A 26,280-nucleotide genomic window follows, 5' to 3' on the forward strand; every position below is an offset into this window, starting at 1 on the left:
CTCAAGTACACCAACAGATATTCATGATATCTTAACTAGAGCTTAGGTAAAATAATCAGCTGATCATGGTTACTAACCTGCTCTCACCCATCAGATAATTATTTCACCTGTGCTCTAGTTAAGATATAAGGAAATATTGCTGTCCCCTGCTTGCTTGGAGCCAATCCCATGTGAGTAGGGGCTGTCCATCATCCTGGTCAGAGAAGTCCGGGGGGATTGAGAAGCACCAATTTAGAGTTGTAGGTTAGGAAGCAGTGGTAGTGCATTGTTACTTCTTCAACAAAGGATACCAAGAAAATTAATCAAATTTGATAGCAGAAATAAATTGGAAAGTTGTTCAAAAATATGTGCTCTATAGGAATTTTAAAAGAAAAAAATGTGGGTTTCATGTCCCTTTAACTCTCAGGTTCAGGCTCGCTCATGCATTTACAATTCTTAAATTGAGCCCTATATGCTAAATGTAATATTGTTACATTTTGAAATCACTTTTATTATATTTTAATACAAATATTTAATTATCAAAAAAATAACTATTACAGGTTTGCATTTAATGCATTTATTTAATAAAACCCCTTCTATGTTACCTTAAAATTTAGTGTCAGAATTTTTTTTTTGTAACTTCACTGTAATGTCAAAAGTAAATTTTCGTGATTCAATTAGAGACTGCAATTTTAAACAACTTTTTAATTTACTTCTATAATCAAATATTCTTTGTTCTCTTGTATCCTTTGTTGAAGAGTAAACTTAAGTAGGCATGTCATTAGCATTCCATTGCAGCAGTGTTTGCAACTATGTATAATATTAACATAAACATTGTTGCAAACACTGCTGTCAGATGGCCTAAGATTAGTGCACACTCCTAACCACACCTAGGATTTGGGAATGAGTATATAATCCTTTGCTAATCATGCATACTATCTCAAAACACGGCTCACTATATCACATAGCTATATATATACCATTAATTACAATTTGCATCTAAAGACATAGTGAGGGTCACATATTAAGCAGGAAGCTGACAAAAATTATTTGATATGGTTGTCATAGAGTATTATACACACATTCTTAACACTAAGGTTGATTCTACTCATTTAAAGAAACATATTAACTGATTTTTCAAGACAAATCCCATTAGACTTAAACTGTGTTTTTCTGTAGAAAATCATTAGAGAAGGTTTTTTTTTCGTAAGGATTGGAGTCAAGCCCCCCTTTAATGATTCAAAATACAAACATCCCTTCTTCATTATTAGACATTTGCTATGGTATATTTATGGAATCAATAAAAATATGTTTTTTTGTTTTTTTTGTTATTTTAATTAAAATCACAGCACTTGTCTCCAATAGATAATTCAATAAACATAAAAAAAACAATTTAGCGGCTGTAAAACGCCATCAGTATTTCTTAATTAATGTAATAATATGTGATATTAAACCCTCAAATAAATCATCATAAATATATTCATTTAATAGTTTACAGGCTTATGAACAGAAATAGAAAAGATTTTTCAAATTCTAAGAAATATTTTCAAAAGTAATTAAATGAGAAAAAATAATAATAATCATTTACCCATATCGAGGATCCAGTGCAATAGCCCTGGGGTGTTCCATACCACCTGCAATTAATGTTGATCTCATTTTTCCATCTAATTTAGCAACTTCTATTTGGTCCAAATTACTGTCTATCCAATAAATATTCCCAGCTATCCAGTCTATTGCTAAGCCCTCAGGTGTAGCTAGGCCATGTTGAATTACCACTTCAATTCCACTTACACCTAAAAGAGAAAGAAAGAACTTTCATATCTATTAATTATCACAGGAATACTCATATCCATATTTCATCTGTAATCATGCTTGTCATTTATAATATAATTGCAGAGAGCATTCCTATCAATCATAAAGATGAATGTTATTATGATCAAATTTGAAATGTTGTTCTGTAGGAATTTTTTTAAAATGTCATGTATGTTATTCCCAAATTTCCCAGATAAGTTTGCTTCAATTTATACAAAACTGATCTTTTTTTAATTTTTTTTTTATAAATGGACATTTTTCTAAGATGATTGCTAAAACTGTATACTAAAAAAGTGGTGAATGTTTGTAGAGTTTATTTTGTTGTCATATTATTTGGTCTGCTTTAAAAACTTGCACTTTTACAGTAATAAACAAACTATTTTACCAGGATCTATTAAAAAAAAGAAGCTTTTGATTAGCATTCTTAAATATCAAAACAATAGACAACATCTAATTTAAACAAAATATACAATTTACTGATTGCAACCCAAATAAATATGTACATAATATTAGTTAATGCTCACATACAATATTTTTATTTAAATATAAAACAAACTCTAAATGCCTTGTTACTCTCCACAAAGGGCTCCATGTACTAAGCTGTCTGCGAGGTCTTCGTGACTATTTTCGTCTAAATTTCTGCGTGCGGATCAATAACCGTATGTACTATCCCACGAATCCATTGAAAACCTTATATTAAAAAACGGCGAGCGAACTTGCCCGCAAATCTTGAATTCTCGTCTTTTTTGTAGCTAGAAAATACTCGCTCGACATAAATCTCGCACAAAACAGAAATTACTAAACTATCTATTTCTACGCTCGTGAAATTCTCCGCACCTACCTCGTTAAAAATCCCTCGCCAGCTAATAGGTGGCGAGCACCATAATAAACAATAGGGTCTATCAGATCAACGCCTACAACTGATTTAAAAGAGGTGTACAATTGAATGGTTACTCACTTTTGATCCTGTTAGCCATATGGAGACACTTCTTCAACTTTATATTGTTCGTCTGATGCAAATGAGGGGTAGAAGGCAAATTCGTCAACCTGATGCCCCAAATCCGGTTCGAAGAAGGCGATTACGAGTACAGCGGGTATTCCTTCCTCGGGTTCCTTTAGATGCCCTTTCCGATCGAGAGGTTATTCAAAGGTTCCGTCTGGATCGACATTCAATATTGTCTTTATATTCTCAAATAGCACATTTTCTAGAGCCTGTGACGGCTCGTTCAAGGGCCATTCCCGGAATACTAAAGTTTCTTGCTGCCTTGCACTTTTTTGCCACCGGATCATTTCAGGCAGTGTCCAGCGTCATCATTGGTTTCAGTCAGTCTGCCTTTTCTCGTCATCTTTCCAAAGTTATCGATGCACTCATGCATATATTCCCCGAATATGTTTGTCTACCATCTACCACAGAAGAGTGGCAATCGATAAAGTCGCAATTCTACAGTGTGGCTGGAATGCCAAATGTTCTTGGGGCAATAGACTGTACCCATATTGCAGTTCGACCGCCACGGTTACGGGAGGAGATTTACCGCAACCGAAAGTCCTGCCATTCCTTGAATGTACAGATGGTTTGTGACCCCAAAATGAGAATTATCAGCGTGAGATCAAATTACGACAAAGCTGACGTTTCTGACACCTTGCAGTCACGTGGGACAAACATGACTGACAGTTTGTAAGCGATTAATAGTACATTCGCAAATAGCGAGGCGTCATATGTATGAATCATTCGCCAGTGCTCGATGCGGATTTGACGCGCCTTTTTTTTTAATAGTTTTTAGTACATATGGCGGGCGGGCAACATCTCGCTAGCTGCGAGTTAGAGCGAGTCGAGCAAACACGTTGTCGGCGAAAAAATTGATGCTTTAGTACATGGAGCCCAAAGAGTTTAAGGAAACAATAAAATGTGATTTTATAAATAGTGAACAAAAATTGCAGAAATATTATTCATACTATTAAAAATATAATTTCCACGTTTATGTTTCTAATGAGTCAACTAAAGCAGGAAAATGTAGACATAATATATTATTTTGGAGAAAGATATATTAGATGTTTCTCTCATAATGCTTTAACCAATGAGGCTGTAAATGCCACATAAAATAGTAAAGTTATCTTCTACCTATAGTGTTGCTGTATCATATAGTTGCTTTATTATTGCTTTAAGCTATCATTTAGAAAATTGCTGTGATGTAGAGTAACATTTGGTGTGACTTTTTCAAGCTCAACCAATTTGAAAGTCTGCATTATTGTCAGTGTCAGACAAAAAGTAATATGCAACGATCTGATTGACTTGGTAGGTAGGTTTTAGCCATTGTGCTTATTTTGCAGAGATCAACAAAACTGGCAGAATGTCACATATGCTCATGTAAGCATACCATATTTTCTTTCGATAAGAGAATATAGTACAAAAAGTTCTAGTTGAAATATTTTTAATGATTTACCACACTTCTACACGGATTAAGTAAAATACAAATTTATTAGAAGAAACTCAAATATAACTTGTTCCTTGTAGACTGTACATTTTATTTTCAAGCATACATAAAATAAATAAATAAATAAAATACTCTGCAATATTGTTTCATTCAAACTTTATCCAGTGTTTAAAATGTGTTTAACAAGACAAATGAAGGCAGCACTTCTCTTTTAATAAAAAATAAAATGTAAAAAAACAAGCAGTGACAAGAACAACAGACCATCCTGTAACTAACCCAAATTTGATATATTCAATATACTTATTAGTCCTTGCATTACGAATAAAATGTACTTAGACCCATCTGCATAATAATCTTTTATTAATGACTAGTACTAAAGCCCGTGTACACGCGCCATTTTTTGCTCTATCTTCCCCCCTCTCTTTTGCTTTCTCTCCCCCCTCTCTTTTGCTTTCTCTCCCCCCTCTCCTTTGCTCTCTCTCTCCTCTCTTTTGCTATCTCTCTCCCCTCTTTTGCTCTCTCTCTCTCCCCTCTTTTGCTCTCTCTCTCACCTCTTTTGCTCTCTCTCTCCCCTCTTTGGCTCTCTCCCTCCTTTCTTTTGCTCTCTCTCCCCCCTCTTTGTCTTTGGCTCACCCCCCCTCTTTGGCTCTCTCTCCCCCCTCTTTGGCTCTCTTCCCCCCTCTTTGGATCTCTCCCCTCTTTTACTCTCTCTCCTCTTTGGCTCCCCCCTTTGGCTCTCTCCCCCCCCTTTGGCTCTCTCCCCCCCCTTTGACTCTCTCCCCCCCTCTTTGGCTCTCCCCCCCCCCCTCTTTGGCTCTCTCCCCCCCCTCTTTGGCTCTCTCTCTCCCCTCTTTGGCTCTCTCCCCCCCTCTTTGGATCTCCCCCCTCTTTGGATCTCCCCCCTCTTTTGCTCTCTCTCCTCTTTGGCTCTCTTTCCTCTTTGGCTCTCTCTCTCCCCCCTCTTTGGCTCCCCCCCCTTTGGCTCTCCCCCCTCTTTGGCTCTCCCCCTCCCCCTTTGGCTCTCTCTCCCCCCTCTTTGGCTCTCTCTCCCCCCTCTTTGGCTCTCCCCCCTCTTTGGCTCTCCCCCCTCTTTTGCTCTCTCTCCTCTTTGGCTCTCTCTCCTCTTTGGCTCTATTTCCTCTTTGGCTCTCTCTCCTCTTTGGCTCTCTTTCCTCTTGGGCTCTCTCTCTCCCCCCTCTTTGGCTCTCCCCCCCCCTCTTTGGCCCTTCTCCCCCCTCTTTGGCCCTTCTCCCCCCTCTTTGGCCCTTCTCCCCCCTCTCCTGTTCCTTCTCTGGCTCTGTTTTCATTGAAAGCCTTTGCTTCTCTGACCACGCCCCCATCGCGGCACCCTGCCCGGCCACGCCCCATTGCGGCGACACCCGCCTGGACACGCCCCTTGTGATGCCCGGCCACGCCCCCATCGCAACGCTCCCGTCGGCCACGCTCCCTGACACTCCGCTTCAGCCTTGCTCTGTGCTGAGTGCTGAGTGTCAGGATCCAAAAGGTCAGGTATGTTTGTCACGTGCAGTATCTACTGCGCATGACTGCATCTGACAAACATACTTGGCCATTTATTATATAGGATAGTTTTTAATACAAAATGAGCATTTCTCAAACATTGTTATTTTAATATGTCCAAGTATATTTTATACTAAATGCAGGACTAATAAGTATATTGAGTATAAATATTTAAACATTTTTTTAAGACAAACAATTATTTATATATATATATATTATTCAAGCTATATATATATATATATATATATATATATATATATATATATATATATATATATATATATATATATATATATATAGCTTGAATTGCAGAAAGAAAAAAGCCGGCACTTCTCCCAGGATGAATGATAAAAAACTATCTTTATTTCATATACATTAAAATAAGTAAGAAAGAATGCAAAGCTAGAACGTATGCCTTACATGTTTCGGCAATTACAGCCTTAATCATAAGCATACTCCCAGGTAAAAATGGCTAAAATAAATAGTGCTTGCCCTTCACTTATTGGTTGAATCAAACATGTGACTAAAGTTACCAGGATGTACCTGTAGGTAGACATTTAAGGTGGAATTAATTCAATGTTAGATAACTGACCAATGACTATCATGTCAGATTTAATAACAGCAAAAAATGGAAGTGCATTTAATAGGTAGTTGCACTTTCTCATCAGGTGGCAATGCTTTCTATAGTGCAAATGTGGGTGAGACGACACGTAAAGCCTGTGAAAGAATGAATGAACACAAATCTAGTATCAGGAGGGGGGATTTAGATTCTGTTAAATGGATAGTACTCCTCTAAGTTTGATGTGATTCGTGATTATATCTGCCTTCCATGATTTTAAATCTGTTTTTAAAGGGACACTCAATCAAAATTAAACTTTCATTATTCAGATAGAGCATGCAATTTTAAACAACTTTCCAATTTACTTCCATTAACAAAATATGCACAGTATTTTTATAGTTAAACTTTTTGAGTCACCAGCTCCTACTGAGCATGTGCAAGAATAAGTGCGTATGCATTTGTGAATGGCTGATGGCTGTCACGTGGTACGTGTATGCATTTGTGATTGGCTGATGGCTGTCACATGGTACAGGGGGAGTGGAAAAAGACATAACTTTTAAAATTGTCGGAAACAAAATCTACAACTCATTTGAAGTTCCGACTAAGTGCTATTGCATTGTCCTGTTATCTTGCATTTGTTGATTATGCAAATCTACTGTGTTGACTGGTCCTTTAAGTGATTTTTTGTGCACTTTGTTCTTTTTATACCATTTGTTGAAGGATACTGAAAATATGTAAATTCAAGGTTGTAATAACATGAAATAACCACTAGAGGGTGTAACAAGTTGTCATTTACTAACAAGTTGTCATTTACTATTTGATTACACCTATGTAAAGGTATATAAGGACAGACTCAAGTGCCATTATGTATTCACATGATTAAGGGGTAACACCCGAAACGTTGTGGACTTTGTTTGTGCCATAATAAAAAGTAATTTACTGTATGCTGTGCAAAGAACTGTGTATTAATGTACTGCTCAAGACTGCACAACTGGAAGCCTAATAGAGTCTTAGAATTGCTAAGAATTGTGTAGTGAGTGAGTAAGGAAAAATACCTAAGAATTCATGCTTTTCAACAAAAAGATGCATAATTGTTACCATAATTTGTGCTGCAAATAGTCATGTAATAAAGTGTGCAATATTCTTGGTTTGGGAATCACCCAGAAACAAATCTGAAATTCTGTTATTAAAAGTGTAGCATTAAGGTCAACAGAAAGTGCCAAAAAACAGAAAAGCAGATAGGACAGAGGTATGAAAGATGTGCAAAACATACACATATGGAATGAGAGACTGATGAAGAGGAGAGTAAAAGGCGAAGAAACGATTCTAAGAAGACAGCTCAATTCATTTCTAAACACTGATGATCCACACACAACAGGAATGGTTTTCCTTTATATATATATATATATATATATATATATATATATATATATATATATATATATATATATATATATATATATTTATATATATATATATATATATATATATATACAGGTAGCCCTCAGTTTACGCCGGGGTTAGGTTCCAGAAGGAATGGTTGTAAATCGAAACCATTGTAAAATGAAACCCAGTTTATAATGTAAGTCAATGGGAAGTGAGGGAGTTAGGTTCCAGGCCCCTCTCAAAATTGTCATAAGTAACACCTAATATATTATTTTTAAAGCTTTGAAATGAATACTTTAAATGCTAAACAGCATTATAAACCTAATAAAATAATCACACAACACATAATATATCATTAAACTATATTAAATGAACAAAAATATTTGCTAAACAGCATTATAAACCTAATAAAATAATCACACAACACAGACTTCACTTGCATTTCTCTGCAAACAGTTTTTTCTATGCATTCCAATCTGGACTGATTTATAGACATGAAGATCTTGTTCCTTTGAAATCTGCTCAATAGCTCAGGTTTGGTTAAACTGATTAATTTCAGCTTGCATGGCTTTGTTGCAACACAAGCGGACAGCTCCACCTACTGGCTATTTTAATAAATGCACTGCTTCTCAATGCTTTTCAATAGCAGTCACATGACTGGAAAAAAAAAGGTTGTTATTCTGAAACGGTGTAAATTGAACCGTTGTAAAACGAGGGCCACCTGTATATATATGCATATCGACATTTGTAAGATTGACGATTGACTAAGAACAATATATTACATGATGCAACATTATATATTAGGAAAACGGTCAAACAAAAGGTGAACAGTTTCTTACATACCTGAAGTTTCAGATAACTTGCCCCTGTAAATTTTATCCTCTACAACATCAGTCCAGTAGAGCAAACTCTGATTAAAATGGAAATCCAATGCTATGGTGTTTCTCAAACCAGGAACTAATAGACTGTAATCTCTTTTATGAAGGTCAATCCGTCTAATCTCATGACGTATGGAAAAAATTATAAACGCTTCAAATGCATCTAAAAGCAAGGTAAGTACATAAAATATTATTTGATCATTAATTAAACCAGTGATAATAACTTGGGGAAAATGACAGATACAGTATATCCAGAAATATGCAACAAACAAATTGTTCAGGTAAACCTTTCTTGATGTACTGTTGGTTAAACACTGTAATATAAAATGTTTACTTATTTAGTAAAAAAATTGCAATATACTTTTATGATTTATTTGGTCCCCTTTTACATAATGTTACTATGGAAATTGCTGTTTTTTCTAAATTACGCTGAGTTTCTAGGAAGTGGCTGTTTTGTGTTGGAACCTAGGTTTTCCCCTTATCTATTTCTCCTGATGGGGACAATAAGTGATAGATATAAAACAGGGAAGGAAAGAGAATGTGAAAATAACTAAAACATCTTGCTCTTAAGCAAATCTTTGCTATAAATATGTCATTATGGGCTAGATTACAAGTGGAGCGCATTATTGCACTTACGCAAAATTCTTGCACCTGGGCCCTGTGGTTTCTAGTTACGCCTCTGCCGACAGACACAGCAAACCACCTAGCGCAGAGCATGGGGCAAATCACACAGTTTTGTGCAACAAAAAACAAATATACAGTATATGTATGTGTTTATTTGTGTACATACACATATAAACACACACACATATATATATATATATATATATATATATATATATATATATATATATATATATATATATATATATATACACACATACATACATATTTATAGTAAAAACACAGGTCCTCCATTGACCTCCATGTAAAGGCACATTAGGTGCCATCTTTTTTCTAAACACCCCACATCCCCTCACTTTAACCCCTTATAACTACTTTGTGCATTTTTTTTTATTAAAAATAAAAGTGCACATATTTATTTTTATTGTAAAGTAAAGTACATATTTTGGGTGCAATTTGGGCAACTTTTTCTTTTTAACCAGAGGTCTGACTTCTGGTTAATCGTGCATAGCATAAAGTGAAAACGTGAGCTTGTGATCACATTAACCAGCCACTTGTAATGGCTGGTTATTTAACATGAGCACTGTTAACTGGCACATGTTAAGATAGCGCTACATTCGTAATCTACGCCTATATATTTTTTATCTTATTTACAGTTTAACCCTTTAAGGGCAGAGTATTTTACTGGTATCCATTCTTAAATGACACAAGCCATTTTGGCATTTTTGCTCAGTATTAGTTGCACTATAACTATCCTCTCTATTGTTAAGTGCACCCGTACATATTATATACCACCTTTTAACAGACAGGCCTTTCTAGAGATACCCTATATGGTTATATAAAATAAAAAGACATAGGAATTTAATACTGAAAAATTAGGGGAAAAATTAAAAATATATATATTTTTTTTGTAGTTTTCTTTATAATCATTTCTACAAAACTAGTGTAGCTAAAGAAAAATAACTCAAAAAGATTTATTATTAAGTTGTCCTGATTTTAGAAATCCCACATATTGGGCTAGATTTTAAATGGCGTGCTATTGTTAGTACGGATTGCGATAACCATTACCGCTCCTATGCAGATTTGCGCACAAATTACAAGTTGAAAGTAAACGCGTCAGGTTTTGTTGTTGAAAGAAAACAAATTTTGCACGCGTCAGGTTTGTGCAAATGGAGTCCTAGCATAAAGTATAAGAGTTACAAAAAAAGTGCACCAACACAACATAAATACATTAAAATAAATGAGAGGAAGTTGGGTGGAGAAGGGGTGACATGCCGCATGTAGGAGCACCATGTAGCAGCGTCCTTTTCCTGCTGTGCTTAAGCAATTGCACAGATAGAAGCAGCATATCATAGAGCAGGAGAGGGTCCCGGTAACCAGGACCTCAGGCTTCTGCTTTTCTGCAGATGGAGGAAATAATTTTTCATCTTAAACATACAGAGTGGAACAAGTTTACTAAAATTCTATCATTGGAAACTTCCTGCAAATAACCTATATTATACAGCTCTGTATTAAAACTTTACAGCAGCTGACATACTGGGAAGAAATTATCCTTCACGCATGACTGCACAGGGGTTCGTCAGAACAGCATTTCCAACCATATCAAATTCACTTTACATTGTTTGTGTAGGCAGCTGTGAAGTGAATCAGAAGTGGTTGGAAATGTTTAGAGGATCCCCTGCGCAGTCATGTGTGAAGGATCATATCTTACCAGTATGGAAACTGCTGTAAAGCTTTTTTAAAAAGGATGTAAGTAATGCAGTGCTGATTTTAGAAATACCACATACTGGGCTAAATTACAAGTGGCGTGCTATTTTTAGCACAGGTTGTGATAACTAATATCGCTCCTAAATTCACTAGCGCAGTTATTACAAGTTGAAATTAAACTAGCTGGAGCACAGTGGAGACCTAGCGTTACAAAAGAATTAGCACCAAAACAACATAAAAACATTACAATAGTGTTACTATCATATATACACTATCTAATAAAAACTATGTATATAAATACTGATGAAACAAAATGAAATAAGGGTTAAATGGTATATGACAGGATATTTAAATACAAAGGGCTATCTTTAAATGGAAAGGGCTGTAATGTGTGTGTATGTGTATATATATATACACATACCGTACTGAAAAAAATGTGTGTGTGTGTGTGTATATATATATATATATATACCATTAGATTTAGCAAAGTTTTAGTGACCATCCATATTTATTTTTCAGTCACTTTATTGAGATACAAACAGAAAATACAAAAAATATGTGCACAAAATATATATAATTTTTTTTTAGACCAAAATGGCTTCTTCAGGCAAAAGTCAGTATTTAGTGTGACATCCCTTGCACTAAGCACATCTTGAACTCTTTTGGGGAGACTGTCCTGAAGTTTTCTGAAGTAATCTTCTGGTATATTATACCAGGCTTCTTTCAGCAATTCCCAGAGTTCTTCTTTAGATTTAGGTTGTCTTTAATTTCTTTCTCTCCCATACTGCCTCCATAATATTCAGGTCTGGACTCTGTGGAGGCCAATCCATGACTGTCAGTGTTTTATCAGCTGTTTTTTTTGTCTCTCCAAATAGAATTTCACTACATTAGCAGTGCTTGGGATCCTTATCATGCTGAAAAATAAAACCATTTCCAATCAGGCACTCTCCAGAAGGATTGGCATGATTAATTAAAACATGTATGTACTTTTCAGCATTCATGATCCCATCAATTCAGACAAAATCACCAACATCACTGGCAGAAATGCAGCCCCAAACCAAGACAGACCATCCACCATTTTTGACTGAAGGCCGCAAGCCCTCTTCCATCTTCTTTGGACTGTAGAAGGGTCAACTTGGCATTCAAATGAAGCTGCTATATGCTGAGCCAGGTCCTTGCTGGACTTCTTCCGGTCTCTCAAAGAAAAAACTGTGAAAAACTTCTCTTTAAATTTTTTTCTTGTCCTTCCAGTCCTTTTTTTATACTTGACCTCTCCTGATTCTTCAAATTTCTTTATAACAGCCTGAATACCACATCTTGAGTATCCAGGTTGTTTGCTGATTTTCCTTTGAGAGTGGCCTTGCTGATGCAAAATTATGATTTTATATCTGTGAAATTCTGTGATTTTTTGGCATTTTGAATGGAATGATATGATTAAAAGTTGCTCTTATTAGCAAGCTTCCATTGAATTAAACTCATACCACATGCGTATGTAATACTCAAGCATGTCTTGCACAAACTTGGTATCATAGACCTTTTTCACAGCAGTCATTTTAACATGAAATAGTAGGGCAAATACAGGTAATAGCAATGACATTAATAAGGGTTCCATTCTATTTAGGTTAACAAGAGCCATGTTCCTGCTATTGCTCAAGTGTAAGGGGAGGTCACACTAAATGCTTGCCTGTAGAAGCTGTTTTTTTCTGTTTTTTGTTTTTTTTTAATACTGCATATGAATATCCTGTATTTTTTGGTTTTATGCTAATATAGAGACTGATAAATAATTACATATTGTCATTATACCATTGCTAAAACAACAAATCTAATGATGGCCTAAGACTTTTGCACAGTTCTGTATATATATATATATATATATATATATATATATACACATATATATGTGTGTACTCTTATTTGATCAGATAACCACTGAATTTTTTTGGAGGGGGGGGGGCATTACTGGACTGCCTTACACCTGAGGCATCCAGTTATTGCTCAGTGAGCCTGATATCAGAATGCCTTGATAGAAAAAGCTTTCATTCTATTGGATAATTTGAATTTGAACTTGAAATCAGTCAATAGGAATACAAGGGTACCCCTATAAAAAAGTGGTACCTTGCATTCAAAGTTCAGTGTGCGGCTAGTGAACACATGAAAAGGATCGTTATTGATTAGCTGAAGATGGAGTACCGCCGCCCAAATTCATCTTTGGTGAGTACCATCTTGGTTCAGTGTTAGGATGTTGTTTTTTTGGGTGTTTTTTTTTTAGATTAGGGATTTTTTTTTCTCTGGGCAGCAAAAGAGCTAAATGCCCTTTTAATGGTAATGCCAAGCCAAATGTCCTTTTCAGGGCACTTTTAGTGTAGATTTTTTTTAAGGTTTTTTTGGGGGGTTGGAGGGTAGTTTTTTTTTTTTTAAAAAGAAAAATGCTGGTTCACATTAGGGCAATGCCCTACAAAAAGGCCCTTTCAAGGACTATTAGTAGTTTAGTGTTAGAATATTTTTTTAATTTTGAGGTGTTTTTTGGGGGTAGAGTAGGCATAACTCTTATTTTTGTTAATTTGTTATATTTTGTAATAATAAGTTTTTTATTTTTACTGTAATGTTAGTTGTTTTTACTTTCAGCTCATAATACCAGCACAATCCGACGTGCGCAAAAAGTTTACTTCTAGCACAGTTAGCACTCTAGGGATAGCGCTAATTAGTGTTCCACTTGTAATCTAGCCCATAGTTGTTTATTCAAACTTTTGTGTCTTATTACACACCAACACTTTCTTCTAAAATTCTGTCAGCATTATAATAGGTTGCAGTGGCATTATGGTATTAGCCTGGGACTTTTACTTTCCATGGCAATGTGTTCATGCAAGAAGATGGCTGTCTAGTTTAATCTTCATAAACACTCAAAGGCGTTAAAGGGACACTAAACCCCAAAATGTTCTTTTATGACTCAGGTAGAAAATATAATTTTAAATAACATTCCAATTTACTTCTATTATCTAATTTGCTTCATTATTTAGATATCTTTTGCAGAAGAAATAGCAAAGCAAATAGGTGAGCCAATCACACGTCTTCTCTATGTACAGCCACCAATCAGCAGCTACTGAGCCTATCTAGAAATACTTTTCAGCAAATCATATCAAGAAAATGAAGCAAAATAGATAATAGAAGTAAATTAGAACATTGTTTAAAATTACATGCTCTTTCTAAATCATGAAAGAAAAAATGTGGGTTTAATGTACCTTTAAGCTATGAAATCATATGAGTCTGACCCTATTTCACAGCTAATGAGAAAAAAAGTATCACTACATTTCTCAAGTAACCTGCATTACACAAACATGTAAGATTTCCTAAAAGAGCAGGAACACAATATATCTGTTGACAAAGGCCATATCTGGATCACCTGCCGTTTCCACCGGCAGTGGTCTTGCAGGGGGTCACTATAATGTCCCTTTAAGTATGCAGAAATTTACACGAACTTGCAGCAATTTGCACAGTCTGCTTAGATCAGAGCACAAGCTCATTTAAATCTGTCCTCAACTGGCCTCAGCAAAGAAAACCAGAAACGTGAATTCCACAAGGCTTTTCAAGGGGTTTATCCATGAAATGCTCTTGATTTAATAAAACAAATCTTTATAAATGGTGCTAAAAAAAAATTCAGAGGTAAATGATTGTTATACTTAATTTTATTTGAAAGTTATTTTATTCAAATGACAATTAAAAGTTTGTAGTAAAGAAATAAAAAATAAAAAAATAACAAATAAAAGCTTGTTTTTTTCATACTGCCATGCATCGGCAGTTGTCTTAAGACTTTGCAGTTGGAGGGTCTTCACGCAAATATTTCTTTGCAATGTTAAATTCCGACAGTAGATGATGCATTAAAGACCTCAAACACTGCCTGGGAACTCTTTCTGCCTACACCTTCATAACCATGACCCTATGTAAACTTACAAAGCTGTCTAAAAGCATTAAAGGGGCAATAAAGTCAAAATGAATAATTCAGCTCATAATTCAGTAAGAACATGAAATATCAAATCTGTCCACATTTCTTTAGTATTCTATGGCAGCAGTATTTGCAACAATATAAAACATTGCTTTACATATTGATGCAAACTATGTTGCTAGATGCTAAAGATGTGCACAACAATCAGCTCACCTTGTTTTGCTCTTCAACAAAGGATGCCAAGAGAACTAAGCAAAACTATTAATAGAAGTAAATTGGAAAGTTGTTCAAAATTCAGTGCTCTATCCAATAGAGTAAATTAAAATTTCGACTTTACTGTTCCTTTAACATTGACAATATGTAGTTTGAAGGATGACTGTTTAAGTTACCAAAACATAATACAAATTGATCTTATGTTGGTGTTTCTACCATGGGCATGTGCAGACAGTTTTTTTGGGGTGTGCAAAATAAAAAAATAGATGTCCTAATATAATAATATAATTGGCAACAGGAGATAGTTGCTTAATATATACATGTGCTGCACATGATTAAAAATAGTGGCTCAATGGCATTGAAAGATTTCCTCTAGTGAGTGTATATGCTTGACAATAAAGAACTAAAATCCTTTAATCATTAAAAGTATTTGCAATTTCTTGATAGGTGATCCATTTTTAATGTTACAGATCTATTAAAAACTACAGCATAAGTAATACTGCACTACAATGTCACAGATATGCTTCAGTTTTAAGGTATTATGTATATATTTACCTCTGTTTATAAAGCTGAAGTTCAGTATGTGTTACAATCTCTCTGTAGGTGACAAATATGACTTATCTACATAATTATAAGTCTTGCTGCATTCCTGAGAACAATCCATGACGGATAATAGCACTCCACTTCAAAAATTACTGCTTTCAATGTGAGATGTACATAATATCCACATCATATATATGTAATTTACAAAAGAATAACAGTTATGCATTATGTTTGAGAAATACAATGCTTTAAAAAAAAATGTTCACATAGAAAATATAAAAAAACCACTGAAAAAAGTTAGCTTACCAACACTACTGCAGGTCTCACCATCAGGATTTAATGTCCATCCTTCATAACATGAACATTTTACAACTTGCTTATGCTGTTCACAGACTTGGCTACACTTCAGATGCGTTGTGCAGTAATCCACAATTTCACAAGTCTTGTTGTCAGAACCTAAATGCATTTCTTGTGGACATGAACAAATAATACCACGACCAGGAGCCACAGTGCACTGATGACTGCAGTCTCCATTATTCAGTGAACATTCATCTGTAGAAAAAAAAAAGATAACATATACTAAAAATAGGCGTACAACTTTCTGAAATTAACTGTACTTGAAAAATATCTTTAATTATTCTCTCTCTCACTCTCTGGGCACAATTCTATAAAGTTCTCTGGGCTAGTGAGATTCTATAAGAATGCCAGCCCTTCTATTTCCCTGGTGGTATTATAAAAAAGCCACTTTTTACCCTGAAAAGAGGGTGTTTTGTTAACCCTTAACTTTCGGGACATTCAGAGAATATTTTTTTTCTATTTACCTGTCAAAACTATATATTTTTCTAAAGTAGACAACCCAAGATATTGATCTAGGCCCATTTTGGTATATTTCATGCCGCCATTTGACCCTCTAATGCGATCATATACAAAGAGTGAAACTTTGTGTTTCTAACTGAAAGCTTTTAAATACAGCTTGTGCATCATAGCACAAATGATTGTAAAAGCTTCTCGGGGATCCCCTTTGTTCTGAAATAGCAGACATGCATGGCTTTGACATTGCTTTTTGGTAATTAGAAGGCCGCTAACTGCAGCTGCGCACCACACTTCTATTATTTCTAGCAGTAAAGGGGTTAATCAGGTAGCTTGTAAGGTTAATTTTAGCTTTAGTGTAGAGATTACCCTCCCGTCTGACACCTCCTACCCCCTGATCCCTCCCAAACAGCTCTCTTTCCTACCTCACCCGCCCCCCCTTACACAGTTGTCACACCATCTTAGGTAATGGCAGACAGTCTGCCAATATGAAAAGGCAATTTATTTTAAAATTGAAGGCAATATATTTAAAAACATTTTTTGGCAGTTTTGGATTTCCCCTTACCCTCCAACATTCCTAGTCCCTCCCAAACAGCTCTCTAACCCTCCCCCTCTAACTATATCCGCCATTTTAGATGCTGGCACCTGTCTACCAGTACCTTTAAAATGTCAATGTATACATGTTTTATGTTATTATTTTTTTGTTATTTTCTGTAGTATAGTGGGACCCCCACCCCACCTTTTATCTGCAGCCTAGCGCACCTTCCCACCCTCTCCCTTTTTTATTTTCTGCAGTGTTGGGCCCTCTATTGCCTTCCCTTCTCCCTCTCATCCTCTGCTGGGTCACACACCCACCTCCCAGATTACCTCCCCCACCTCCCGCCAGCACCCGCAGATGATTGTCAAAGACAGTGACAAACATAGATCTGCTATTTGCCTTCATATGGAAGTGAAGCACCAATCGTGTTCCTGTTCCATATGTGGGCAGATGCTTAGAACTCAGGAACTCCAGCTCTCGGCTGTGTGTATACTGTGCGGTACGATTAGAAAAGTACCCCACAATGTGTATATATATATATATATATATATATATATATATATATATATATATATATATATATATAGAAAGAGCAAGAGCACGTGCAAAGGGATAAGGTAGCGCTGGTTGTATAAAGATATAATTAGCACATTCAATAAGTGTGAGAAAATAGCGAGGCAAATGACAAAGTACACAGCAAATAAATCACCATTAGGTGTGTGGAATAATGTTCTCAAGATGTCCCAAATGCTTAAACACTTATTTGATATATATAAAAAGGGTTAGATAATTCCAGACTTGAGGTATGAGTGAAATACAGACTTACAAGAAAGAACCTCAATCGTATGAGGTAAGTGATCAGCACATCAGGGAGTCCCTCTCAGTAGTTAAGGCTTGACCCCTTGGGATATTGGAGAAACTTCATACAGCAAGCTTGCCTTTTTCCTTCTGTTTTCCTGGGTATGGGTGAAACTACAGGAGGTTAATACACCTTTTCCCTCTGCCTCTTTCAGTATGGATCCTCTCAGGATGGTGTAGAAGTACCGGCTTGTAAACAGGTGCAAAGGTGAAGTCTTTCTCCAAATAAGTACAGAAGTATAGGAAACAGGTTCTGACTTGCAACAAAACAGATCCAATGTGAAGGTCCAACTGCATCAGAAAAGGTTCTGCTGGGGTTACCACTGTTACCAGGTAACTGCTCTGGTGGTGGGGATTGTTTCTGGATAGCGCTCACTATAGGCACATGCAGCAGAAAGCTGGAGTGGCAGGCACGTGAGGATTTCAGCATTTGTGTAGCTGCACACACAGCTCTCTTCAGTCTTGAGGCTGTGTGACTCATCTCACACTGTATCCATGCAGCCTTGGGCAGACAGCATCCAGTCTGCTGGTCCCCTTAGCCCTGCTCTTTCTGCTGTGGCTCTAAGATCAACTAACTGAAGTTTGTTAGGAAAACAGTGCTTTGTAGAAAGGTGTCAGTGGGAAGAATAAGTGTGTACACATGCCCCTCCCCCATGCAGCATTGTCTAGTGCAGGATGAGAGGGAACTTGTTCCTAGCAAAGTAGTGACATGTGCTGCTGGGGCTGATGTATAGTGTCATGCTGATACTTCACACATTAAGGTAAGGTTTATTTTTATAGTTTTTATTTCTCTCTGTTTAAGATTTTACAGCTTAGTGTAGTAGTTCTACTGTTCCAGTCAGTAAACCTATATCTGTCTGCACCTCTATGTTTCCGCCTCAGTCTTTACCTTGCTTTGCTCCTGTTGGCTGCCCTAAATCTCTTTAACCAGCTAACCTCACACCAGAATCACATTCAAAAGCATATTAAATTAATCCAGAGTGGAGGGATTTATATATTTATTTACTTATTAGTACTGCTTAGGTCCAGTTTCACATATTTCAATTTTTTTTAATGATTAGCCCAGCAGTGGATGATCCACTGCTGGGCTTATAATTTAAAAAAAATATATAAAATAAATTGATTTAGCTGTTTTTTGGGATGTTGGGGTAGAGAGCGAAATTGCATGGGGGGGGGGGGGCAAGAAAATGTTTGCCCAGGGTCCAGTCAGTATTAAAGACGGCCCTGATTAGGCATAATATTAAAGTTTAGAAACATGTAGATTTCTCCCTCTGTACCTCTCTCTCCATTGTGTACTTCTTTCTAACAGAGAGCTCTCATTATTTGTATGGAGTAATCTCACCACTTGCAGGGATATCCCCTTTTTTAATAGAATTCCATGAGTGTTGGCGTGGAAAACCACACATAGACATGCACATTTTATAGAATTGGGCTCTCTCTCTCTGGACATTAGACTGGCAGTTATAATCCCATTTGAATACCACATCGCTCCAGCAAGCATATGAAAAAAAGTAAAAAACATTATACCTTCAAATACAGGGTTTCTGCAAGTTTAATTAAAGTAATTAATAGTTTTATATTAGTTTTATATTGTTATTGGTTCTATTATTATGTACTACTAGCACTTATTATTTCTGCTGTGCACCTTAAATCTTTTCTTACCTGCACAAGTTTCAATATGAATTTTATTTTTTATTTTATTTTTTTCTATAAAATACATTTTTAATGTTATTAAACAATACAGTTTTACTGCAAATTTTATTAAAATATTTAATTTTCTTTTTAATTATGATTTGTTGTGTGAGTTTTACTGTAATGTATGCATTGCCATACTCAGAGTCATAACCTTATAAGGCACTGAGACTGTAGGGTATATCTACAAAGCTATGATTTCAAAACCAAACAGAAAAAAATTGGATTGGCCTGTAAAAATAAGGGCTTTATATTGGGCTAAATATGTGTGCTATTCCATATAAAGCCTACATTAAATGTAGGGTGTTAGAAAAAAAAGGCATTAAAAAGTGACTTTACATTACAAGGGGACTGTGTGTTTGCTATAGATATATAAGTATATGCTTATATACATATATATTTATATGTTAATTTGTGTATATACACATATTACCACAAATATATATATATATTTATTCATATGCATGTATATTTATAATCTGCCGCCCATCGATGCGCTAGGTTCTCATGCCGTGTCTGACGGCATGAGAACGAGGCTCCTATTAGTGTCTATCGTGAAAGTGATATTTTGCGCTTTTATCTCAATGTATGTATTTATGTTTTTGTGCTTGATTATCCATGTGGATATTTGTGTATGTGCATGTGAAAATATATGGGTGCCTGTGTGTCTGCATGTAGAGCTCTATGGGTGTCTGTGTGTGTGCATGTAGAGGTCTATGGGTGCATGTGTGTGTTGGTGCACGTAAATGTATTTAAATGCCTGAGTGTGTGTGCATGTATTGTGTTTGTAGGTGCATCTATGGGTTTCATATAAAATAAAAAAAAGTGGTTTTAGATCATTCCACCATGGAAATAGTAGGACTGGTGAGCATTCTTTAATAATTTTGAAAGCCCAGAGAGCTTTTAATCATCGAAGTATTGTAGGTATCACATTATTGCTTATTTTTTCAATATTTTCTCTGTATAAAAATGCCAACAAGTTGCTTTCATTGGGACCCTCTGTTCATAAAGCAACATTTATATTTTTTATATTTGCATTGTTTAAAGTGTCCATTTATTAAATATTATTTTTTTTATGGGGCACGATAGGTATTTTTTTTTTAAAATTGTGACTTTCTTTACAAATGATACTCTGCCAACTTTGTTGGGGGGGCACTAAATTGTTGAGCTGGTCTATATTAAAAGGAGATTTGTAAAGTCCAGTAGGTATTGCACTGTTTTTTGCATTGATGAACATGTGTCAAATCCCAGAGTAAAAGTATTGTGAAAAATTTCAGTTTCAATGCCAATATTAATACTGCCACTGTTTCACTCTAATAAAAAAGCTGTTGAAATTGTCCTCCTAATGATCCTCCTAAAGTATTTACCCAAAAGCTTTTATCTCAATGTATGTATTTATGTTTCTGTGCTTGATTATCCATGTGGATGTTTGTGTATGTGCATGTGAACATCTATGGGTGCCTGTGTGTCTGCATGTAGAGGTCTATGGGTGCATGTGTGTGTGTCAGTGCACTTAAATGTCTTTAAATGCCTGAGTGTGTGTGCATGTGTTGTGTTTGTAGATGTCTCTATGGGTTTTATATACACTTAAATGACAGTAAGATATAGAAGGCTAAACTTCAGAATTTGTGGGGGCACATTTTAGAATTTGCCTTAGGAGCCACATTTGCTAGAAATTGCTCTGTATTCACAAACATTGTCTATATGATTACATTCCAAACTATTTTTCTTCTATTTAGCTCTATTTTTGGTAGAGAAATATTAACTCTACAGCTGTTCATAATGACATAATTTAGTTTTCTGCTAATATACAGTATATGTTATTACAGTAAGCAACAACATTCACTTCTCATAATAAATAAAAAATATGCAAAACTGCATATATGATAGCAGAATATATATATATATATATATATATGTGTGTGTGTGTGTGTGTATATATACACACACACACACACACACACACACATGTATATTTGTTGTATTGCTAATTTAAGGCTGAATATTATTTTTTCAATGGCATTGCTTTTCTGTTGAGTGGTACTGAGTGGCAGCTAACTACCAACATTTTTGCAATTTATCTGAACAGAAATTATGTGCAGAATATAAAGGTGTGAACTATACATAAGTGAAACATTAAATGACACTGAAAATGCAGTTGAGACTTCTAGTAAAAAGTTTGACTTTTTTACACAACATTTATAGTTTCTGACAGATAAAATGCATGAAAAGTTGTAAAGGCCTTGCTCAAAGCTTATAGAGGTTAGGAGAACTGATTGCCAATTTCCAATTGGAGAACTGAGGTTAACAGAATCATGCATTGCAGCAATAAATAACCCCTTAAAGCCATTTTGTGTGGATAGCTATATTAGGACCAAGCCCCTATACCCCCAATTCAAGTGACTGCATACATTTTGCAATTGTTTCAGCATTCCTGTATGGTTGATTTATAGTTATTTTTACAGAAATTTTAAGCAATACAGAAATGTTTAAAATAAAAAAGTAGAGTTCACACACATAAACAAACACAGACCTATCAAAATGCACATGCTCACGCAAACCATTTTTATTTAATTTTGACAATTTTACAAATTTGCATGGAGATAAAACACTGCTTGTTTTTAAAGGGACAGTCTACAATTTATTTTTTATTGTTTTAAAAGATAGATAATCTCTTTATTACTCATTCTCCAGTTTTGCATAACCAACAACAGTGGGTATTGAAAAGAATCACCCCCTCTAGAAAATCAAATTTTGTTGCTTTGCAGCCTGAAATAAAGACAGATACAGTTCTTGTTTATCCAATTATATTTACTTAGTGCTACTTATAACATCCAACTGAAAGATATAACACCAACATGTCAGACAAAAATAAAGACAATTAAAAACAGAATCACTGAGTTGGAAAAATGATTACCCCCTTGCATCAGAATTTTGTTGAACCACTGTTTGCTTTAATTAAAGCCTTTAGTCTGTTGGGATATGTCTTTACTCACTTTGCACATCTAGCCTGTGCAATATTTGGCCACTCTTCTTTGCAGAACTGCTCCAGTTTCGTTACATTTGACGGTGACTGTTTGTGGACTGCAGTCTTCAACTCATGCCACAGATATTCAATGGGGTTCAAGTCTGGGTTCTAACTAGGCCATGCAAGGACATTCACCTTTTTCTCCTTAAACCAGTGTGGGGTCATTTTTGCTGTTTGCTTTGGGTCATTGTCATGTTGGAAGGTAAACCTTCTTCCCATTGGCAATTCCTGGCAGAGGGCAGCAGATTTTCCTGAAGAATTTGACGACATTTTGCCCCATCCATTATTCCTTCTATCTTGACAAGTGCTCCAGTACCTGCTTCAGAGAAACACCCCCATAACAGTATATTACCACCTCCATGCTTTACTGTAGGTATGGTGTTATTTAGATGGTGAGTTGTATTGGATTTCCTCCAGACATATCGCTTGGTGTTGAGGCCAAATAATTCAATTTTAGTCTCATCTGACCATAACACCTTTTCCATGTGGCCTCAGAATCTCCTAGGTGTGTTTTTGGAAATCTCAGTCATGACTGCATGTGGCCTGTCTTGAGGAGTGGCATTTTTCTTGCACCCCTTCCATACAAGTCACATTTGTGGAGAATTTGTGATATTGTTGTCACATGCACACAATGACCACTCTTTGTCATAAAGTCCTGCAAATGCTTCAGAGTTGCTGTGGGCCTCTTGGTAGCCTCTCTGACCAGTTTCCTCCTGGCTCTTTCATCCAGTTTGGAGCGAAATCCTGATCTAGAGAGGGTTGTACCAAATACCTCCCACTTCTTAATAATATACTTCACTGTGCTTCTAGGCAATGATCAATGATAAAGCCTTTGATATTTTCTTGTATCCATCTCCTGACTTGTGCCTGTCCACAACTTTATCCCAGAGATCTTCTGACAGTGCCTTTCTGCCAATAGTTGTAATTGTTTGCTTCTGTTGCACTGCCAGAGACTGAGATGCTCCAGGAAAGCTATTTTCATGCTGAGCTAATCAATATACCCAAAGCAGATCATAGTTGAAGGTCAGATGGCTTTGTGTGTGCCGTTGAGAAGGTGATTAACTACACCTGATTGAGGTTATAAGTAATTTTAGGAGGGGGTGATCCTTTTTCCAACTGAGTGATTCTGTTTTTGAATTGTCTTTACTTTTGTCTGACATGTTGGTGTTATATCTTTCACTTGGATGTTATTAATTGAACTGAGTAATTACAACTGGATAAACAAAAAATGTTTCTGTCTTTATTTCAGGCTGCAAAGTAACAAAATGTAATTATTTTCAAAGGGGGTAATTCTTTTTAATACCCACTGTATATTAATATACGTTTTTTGTCTGTGATAACCTTGTATCTTAGCATCTTCTGATAGCCCCCTGATTACATGACTATTTATTTATTATCTATTGACTTGCATTTAGTACAATTAATTAAATTACAAAAAAAATAAACACTAAATTACACAAAGTAAAAAAGAAATGATCAAATATTTAAGCTAATTACACCTAATCTTATAGCCCTATCAAAATAAAAAAGCCACCCCAAAATAAAAAAAAACCCTAGCCTAAACTAAACTGCCAATAGCCCTTAAAAGGGCCTTTTTGCGGGGCATTGCCCCAAAGAAATCAGCTTTTTTACCTGTAAAAAAAAAATACAAACAACCCCCCAACAGTAAAAACCCACCACCCACACAACCAAACCCCCCAAATAAAATCCTATCTAAAAAAAAACCTAAGCTCCCCATTGTCCTGAAAAGGGCATTTGGATGGACATTGCCCTTCAAAGGACATTTAGCTATTTTCCATTGCCCAAAGTCCCTAATCAAAAAATAAAACCCACCCAATAAACCCTTAAAAAACACTAACCCCCAAAGATCCACTTACAGTTTTTGAAGACCGGACATCCATCCTCATCAAGCCAGGAGAAGTCTTCATCCAAGCGGGCAGAAGTCATCAACGAAGCCAGGACAAGTCTTCATCCAAGCGGCAAGAAGTGGTCATCCAGGCGGGCAGAAGTCTTTATCCAGACGGCATCTTCTATCTTCATCCTTCCGACGCGGAGCGGCTCCATCTTCAAGACATCCGATGTGGAGCATCCTCTTCTTTCGACAGCTACTGAAGAATGAAGGTTTCTTTAAGGGACGTCATCCAAGATGGCATCCCTTGAATTCTGATTGGCTGATAGAATTCTATCAACCAATCAGAATTAAAGTTGAAAAAATCCTATTGGCTGATTGGATCGGAATTCTTGGATGACGTCCCGTAAAGGAACCTTCATTCTTCAGTAGTCATTGAAAGAAGAGGATGCTAGATGTTGGATGTCTTTAGATGGAGCCGCTCCGCATCAGAAGGATAAAGATAGAAGATGCCGTCTGGATGAAGACTTCTGCCTGCCTGGAGGACCACTTCATGCCACTTGGATGAAGACTTCTCCTGGCTTGATGAGGATGGATGTCCGCTCTTCAAAAACTGTAAGTGGATCTTCGGGGTTAGTGTTAGGTTTTTTTAAGGGTTTATTGGTGGGTTTTATTTTTAGATTAGGGACTCTGGGCAATGGATAAGAGCTAAATGCCCTTTTAAGGGCAATGCCCATCCAAATGCCCTTTTCAGGGCAATGGGGAGCTTAGGCTTTTTAGATAGGATTTTATTTGGGGGGTTTGGTTGTGTGGGCGGTGGGTTTCACTGTTGGGGGTTTGTTTGTATTTTTTTTTTACAGGTAAAAGAGCTGATTTCTTTGGGTCAATGCCCACCCCTTTTAAGGGCTATTGGTAGTTTAGTTTAGGCTACGGTTTTTTTATTTGTGGGGGGGGGGGGCTTTTTTATTTTGATAGGGCTATTAGATTAGGTGTAATTAGTTTAAATATTTTATCATTTCTTTTTTATTTTGTGCAATTTAGTGTTTATTACTTTTTGTAATTTAGTTCATTGTATTTAATTAATGTAATTGATTTTATTGTAGTGTAATGTTATGTGTTACTGTAAGACAGGTTAGGTTTTATTTTACAGGTACATTTGTATTTATTTTAACTAGGTAGTTATTAAATAGTTAATAACTATTTACTAACTAGTCTACCTAGTTAAAATAAATACAAAGTTAACTGTGAAATAAAAATAAAACCTAAGATAGCTACAATGTAACTATTAGTTATATTGTAGCTAGCTTAGGGTTTATTTTACAGGTAAGTATTTAGTTTTAAATAGGAATTATTTAGGTATTAATTGTAATTTTTATTTAGATTTATTTTAATTATGTTAAAGTTAGTGGTGTTAGGGTTAGGGTTATGTTAGGGTTAGGTTTAGGGGTTAATAACTTTAGTATAGTGGCAGCGACATTGGGGTGGCAGATTAAGGGTTAATAACTGTAATGTAGTGACAGCGACGTTGGGGGCAGATTAGGGGTTAATAAGTATAATGTAGGTGGTGACATTGGGGGCGGCAGATTAGGGGTTAATAAGTATAATGTAGGTGGCGGCGACATTGGGGGCGGCAGATTAGGGGTTAATAAGTATAATGTAGGTGGCGGCGACATTGGGGGCGGCAGATTAGGGGTTAATAAGTATAATGTAGGTGGCGGCGACATTGGGGGCAGCAGATTAGGGGTAAGTGTAGGTAGGTGGCGGCGACATTGGGGATGGCAGATTAGGGGTTAATAACTGTAATGTAGGTGGCGGCGATGTCGAGGGTGGCAGATTAGGGGTTAATAAGTGTAATGTAGGTGTCGGGGAATGTCGGGGGTGGCAGATTAGGGGTGTTTAGACTCGGGGATTTAT

At 36.1% G+C, this 26,280-nt stretch overlaps 1 protein-coding gene across 1 annotated transcript in view; it reads right to left on the reverse strand.

Moving 5' to 3' along the window:
* LRP1B (LDL receptor related protein 1B) overlaps nucleotides 1-26,280 on the reverse strand; it is a 2,715,774-nt gene that overhangs the window by 1,042,902 nt on the left and 1,646,592 nt on the right. Inside the window, exons 24-26 of the mRNA XM_053698264.1 lie at nucleotides 15,898-16,143; nucleotides 8,530-8,727; nucleotides 1,568-1,772 (exon numbers count right to left, since the gene is read on the reverse strand). Coding sequence (XP_053554239.1) covers nucleotides 1,568-1,772; nucleotides 8,530-8,727; nucleotides 15,898-16,143 — 649 coding nt within the window. The remainder of the gene's footprint in view (nucleotides 1-1,567; nucleotides 1,773-8,529; nucleotides 8,728-15,897; nucleotides 16,144-26,280) is intronic.

The sequence above is a fragment of the Bombina bombina genome, chromosome 1 (genome assembly GCF_027579735.1).
Source record: "Bombina bombina isolate aBomBom1 chromosome 1, aBomBom1.pri, whole genome shotgun sequence".
Lineage (NCBI taxonomy): Eukaryota > Metazoa > Chordata > Amphibia > Anura > Bombinatoridae > Bombina > Bombina bombina.